Raw genomic sequence first — 5,044 nt, 5'->3', positions numbered from 1 at the left:
TGACATTTCAAATCAATTAGCAGCAATCTAATAATACACATTTTGATATTAGAAATTGATATATTTCTCTATAAATTTGGTCAAATCTTAAAGAGTTTGACTTTGCAAAAACTAATGCACATTATATTTTGAAACAGATGACGTAAACAACTATGAAACTCCAATAACACCAACGAGCAGCAAAGTGCGCTCAACCCTTCTAGTACAACACTAATCTTGCGATCTAAAACGTTCGCAAATGCCAAACCCTACAGCGAACGTTCGCCAGATATTGTGGTCACTTTATTTTTTTACTAGGTCAACAGCTTCTTAACACGCTGAAGTTTTTTTTTTGTATTTGTATGAATAAACCTGTACATTTATCAGTTCTCATTCGAGTAATCGACTGAGACAAGGGCATTCCATACACATTCTCACTCGTGACAGCCGTCCCTTGTCTGCCGCGTGTAAGATGCCATCATGTAACTAACACCAAGGCAGATTTGTGCATTCACATCCATGCACTCAAATTGGCACCATTATATACGTCATTGTATAAACCTATCCTGCTGTGTGCGTTCGCCGTGGTGTTTTTTGCAAGGAAAACCCATACCAAACAGTTAAGAAGGTTTGTTAAAAAAGGACTAACGGAGTCGGTCAGTTTTGACCAATGTGCACCCCAAAATGCAAGTTGTGTGACCGGCTTTTTCGATTTGCAAGTAGTGTGACTAAAATCGCACCCACTGCACAAATTATGTGACCATCAAGGCCATTTACTCATGACATTCCATAAACACATTCTGTCCTAGGAGTATTACTCTAGCCAGCCGGCCTAGTTAGATTGTTACTACCTCCGTGCCAAAATAGACGACGTTTTTGCAATTCAATTTGAACTACAAAATAGCTTTATACTCCATCATGTAAGATGCCATCATGTTAATTAACACCAAGGCAGATTTGTGCATTCGCAGTCATGCACTCCAATTGGCAGCCACCTTATATACGCCATTTTAAAGTAACCTATCCGGCTGTCCATTATTGTTCAGCCCCATTCCACCATTAGCATCAGCGCTCTCACTCTCAACTCTCAAGTGGCAGTGGCACCATGTGCAGAGGCAGAGCAGCTAGCTAGCCAAATGCAATCTCGTTGCTAAGAGCGAAAGGGACGAGATAAATATCGACAACGTAAGGCGTAGCTGCAGAGGAAGGTCGTCGAGTAATCAAGCCACCAAGGTATGTTTTCTTGGACCCTTTCATCTCGATTAAACTCTCAACCATCTTAGATATTGTACGTGTGGTGCTTCTTCTGAAGTGGTTTCATTTGTTGTGCATGCTCCTGTCTGTGTAGATCTCACCCGGCCGAACTGTTGGGACGATGGAAGCTGTAGAAGTAGAATCGAAAGGCTCTCACGGTGGCGATGATCGCCGGAAGGATCGCCGGACCTCGTGGGGCTGCGTTCTTCTCCTCGGTAACGCCTGCAACCTTTTCGTTTTGTTGTTGATCATCGTGGCATCTGGTGGGCCTGTTAATTAACGACCACGCATGCACGCGTGGGCGCTTGAGCAGTGAACAACTGCTTCCAGTACACGGCCTACTTTGGCGTGTCGACCAACCTGGTGAACTACCTCAAGGTCCAGCTGCACTCCGGCAGCAAGGCCGCCGCCAACAGCGTCACCAACTGGCAGGGCACGGGCTCCATCACGCCGCTCGCCGCCGCCTTCCTCGCCGACTCCTTCCTCGGCAGATACTGGACCATCACCGTCTTCCTCCTCATCTCCGTTGCCGGGTATGGGGTGGTGACGGCGAGCGCGTCGGCGGCGCTGGAGAGCGCGGTGTTCTACGCGGGGCTGTACCTGGTGGCGCTGGGCGGCGCGCTGCAGCCGGTCCTGTCGTCGTTCGGGGCCGACCAGTTCGACGCCGAGGCCGACGAGGAGGAGCGCGGGCGGCAGAGCTCCTTCTTCAACTGGTTCTACCTCTCCATCAACGTGGGCTCGCTGGTCGGCGGCACCGTGCTGGTGTGGGTGCAGTCCGCGCATGGTTGGCTGCTGGGCTACGGCATCCCGGCGCTGCTGAGCGTGGTCGCCGTCGCGCTGTTCCTGGCCGGCACCGGCGCGTACCGGCGCCACCAGCCCCCGGGCGGCAGCCCGCTCACCAGGATCGCGCAGGTGGTGGTCGCCGCCGCCAGGAAGTGCGACGTGGTGGCGCCCGCGGACGCCGCGCTGCTGCACGAGCTTGACGGCGAGGACGGCATGTCCGCGATACTGGGGAGCCGCCGCCTCGCGCACACCGACCAGTTCAGGTCAGTGGCTCAGTGTCCGTGCTTCGGCCGTCGCTGGCATTGCTCCCACTTGCATCGTTCTTCTTTTCTGTCCAGTGTACTAGTCTCAATGAAGTCAAGTTTTCCGGGAAAAGAAGAAACGTAAAAATTCTTTCGCCTATGATTGAGCCATGCCGGAGTCACCACGTACTTTTCTTTCGAGTGCGTGCCTGGACCAGACGTAGCTAATCTGTACATGTGTAACTTTTCATTTTCGTCAAAATTTTGCGCATCTTGATGATTGAATTGGCGAGATACTTTTCCTTTCTGTATCTTGTCTGGGCCGGGCGAGTAAAAGTGCAGAACGTGCCTGTCAGACTGTCACGTTCTGTGGTGCCTCGAGGGCGTGCACGCTACGTAGTGCTCCTTCCATTTGAAAATACTTGTCATCAAAATGAATAAAAGAGATGTATATTTTTTATTCATTTTGATGACAAGTATTTGCGGACGGAGGGAGTACGTTCGTTCCATTTCACTCTGAAGATAAATTGCACTTGGAAAGAAAAGAAGCTTGTCGGATGCACGCACACTCCGTTTCACATCATTTTCCTTCCTTTTGCTTTCGGTGGTGGTTCAATCAGGACGCCATTTCCACACGCCGTACAGGAAAAATCTCCGGATTTCATGCAGGACGCTGCCGTTTGGACGTTTGCGTGCATTAGTCATGGCATCTTTTACTCAACTTGACGATGCGTGCGTCGGTGCATCCCATGTGAGTAAATTATTAATCTGTCGCACCGCTCGGTTGCTGTCGATCACTCAGGGTCTTGGACAAGGCGGCGGTGGAGACGGCCGGCGACAAGGCGCGGCCGGCGAGCCCGTGGCGGCTGTGCACGGTGACACAGGTGGAGGAGCTCAAGTGCGTGCTCCGGCTGCTGCCGGTGTGGGCATGCGGCATCATCTTCGCGGCGGCGTACACGCAGATGACCACCACCTTCATCCTCCAGGGTGACACGCTGGACCCGCGTGTCGGCAGCTTCAGCGTGCCCGCCGCCGTGCTCACCGTCTTCGACACGCTCAGCGTCATGCTCTGGGTGCCGCTCTACGACCGCGCCGTCGTCCCGCTCGCGCGCCGCCTTACGGGCCACCGCCGCGGGTTCACGCAGCTGGCGCGCATGGGCGTGGGCTTCGTCATCCTCACGATCGCCATGCTCGCCGCCGGCACGCTCGAGGTGGCGCGGCGCCGCGTCGTCGCGCGCCACGGCACGTACAGCGGCGAGGACGGCGCGGAGTACGTGCCGATGTCGATCTTCTGGCAGGTGCCGCAGTACGTGGTGGTGGGGGCGGCGGAGGTGTTCACGTTCATCGGGCAGATGGAGTTCTTCTACGACCAGGCGCCGGACGCCATGCGGAGCGTCTGCTCGGGGCTCTCCGGCGCGGCGTTTGCGCTGGGCAACTATGCGAGCTCGGCGCTGGTGGCCGTCGTGGTGGGCGCCACCACCCGGGGCGGGCGGCCTGGGTGGATTCCCGACGACATCAATGACGGCCACCTGGACTACTTCTTCTGGCTGCTCGCCATGCTCTGCATCGGCAACTTCGGCGCGTACCTGCTCGTCGCACGGTGGTATAGCTACAAGAAGACCGCTGACTGAACTAGGAGATCACTGTACCGTAACGTGATGAATTGGAAACGGAAACCTGACGTCCTATCCTTCTGGTAAGCATAGGAAAGCATAGCACGGTGGTATACCTACTGGTAACCTTGCTCTGGAAAAAATCGGTGGCTGTCAGGAAGGACTTTCAACTCTCTTCTCATCCTACTCATGCATTTCAGTGTTCGACAATATTTCGTGGACATTGAGTAAGTTACCGGCGACGTTGTGTAGTGACATGAGTGGCAAACTTTGCAACTCGCTTGGCAGAGGCGGAGGCCAAGAATTGTTAGCCGAGCCGTGGGCGTTTAGGATCTTTTTTTAGGCTAAAACACACGCTTTATTACTCAAGAATGTTCTGCGGAATACATCTCAAGTTTGGAGGTTGAAGCAGCCAAACATGGCGACCATTAGACAGACTAAGCGCGTATTTAGCGAGGCTATGTGCCTCGATATTTGTAGTCCTACATTCAAAAATAAAAGAACAAGATTGAAATTCAGACTCCGTTTGCTTGATCTTCCGGATGATATGTGCATGTGTTGCTCCATTGCCTTTAGAAATATTGAAGATCACTTCCTTGCAATCCGATGCGACCATCACTTATATTCGCATGAGATCGGTCGCCAAAGACAAAGCCTCCCTGCAAGCTAGGGCTTCAAGAGACGCCGGGTCGGAGACACCCTCAAAACATATGGCTGAAGCTCCCATGAACGGGCCATCAAAGGCTCGACAGATGACACCCACTGATCCTCGCCTTGCTGATTTAGTTGTAGCCCCATCCACTTTGATCTTGCAGTGACCTGGTGGTGGAGTAGTCCAGCGCTGGTTCACTGTTGGACCTCGCACCTGGTTCTGTTGCGTAGGCCTCGAGGCTGATATCTCTGACATAAAATGATCAACAAAGCAGTGTGTGCCCGCTGGACTTTGAAATATTTTTCGTGGATTGCCTTCCCTCGAGCGTGCCAAACAGCCCATAGAGTGACTAGAGCTCTGGTGAAATCCGACGACGATAGTTTCTCGATTATAGTGAAGATCCATCTACGTGCATCCGGTTCTGTTACCTCACTTAAAACCGATAGCAATTGCTCTTCCTCTAGCGCCCACACACATCTTGACATGGTACATTCCATCAACGAGTGACGCCATGAATCCTC

General features: G+C 52.7%; 1 protein-coding gene across 1 annotated transcript; it reads left to right on the top strand.

Moving 5' to 3' along the window:
- Positions 1 to 1,018: 1,018 nt before the first annotated feature.
- Positions 1,019 to 4,389, top strand: LOC119277832 (protein NRT1/ PTR FAMILY 8.2-like). Its single transcript, XM_037559154.1, has 4 exons — positions 1,019 to 1,212; positions 1,328 to 1,448; positions 1,547 to 2,279; positions 3,061 to 4,389. The coding sequence occupies exons 2-4, from the start codon at positions 1,355 to 1,357 to the stop codon at positions 3,887 to 3,889; spliced, it is 1,656 nt and encodes a 551-aa protein (XP_037415051.1). The 5' UTR covers positions 1,019 to 1,212; positions 1,328 to 1,354; the 3' UTR covers positions 3,890 to 4,389.
- Positions 4,390 to 5,044: the final 655 nt, after the last annotated feature.

Source organism: Triticum dicoccoides, chromosome 3B (assembly GCF_002162155.2).
Source record: "Triticum dicoccoides isolate Atlit2015 ecotype Zavitan chromosome 3B, WEW_v2.0, whole genome shotgun sequence".
In the NCBI taxonomy this organism is placed as follows: domain Eukaryota; kingdom Viridiplantae; phylum Streptophyta; class Magnoliopsida; order Poales; family Poaceae; genus Triticum; species Triticum dicoccoides.
The sequence above is the reverse complement of the archived record's forward strand: the minus strand, read 5'-3'. Positions and strand labels throughout refer to the sequence as shown.

What these genes read in the sequence shown, in the direction of transcription:
- LOC119277832 (XM_037559154.1), top strand. Translation starts at nt 1,355, where the DNA reads ATGGAAGCTGTAGAAGTAGAATCGAAAGGCTCTCACGGTGGCGATGAT. An exon ending in GGGCTGCGTTCTTCTCCTCG is followed by an intron (nt 1,449 to 1,546) that starts GTAACGCCTGCA and finishes GCGCTTGAGCAG; the next exon opens with TGAACAACTGCTTCCAGTAC. An exon ending in GCGCACACCGACCAGTTCAG is followed by an intron (nt 2,280 to 3,060) that starts GTCAGTGGCTCA and finishes TCGATCACTCAG; the next exon opens with GGTCTTGGACAAGGCGGCGG.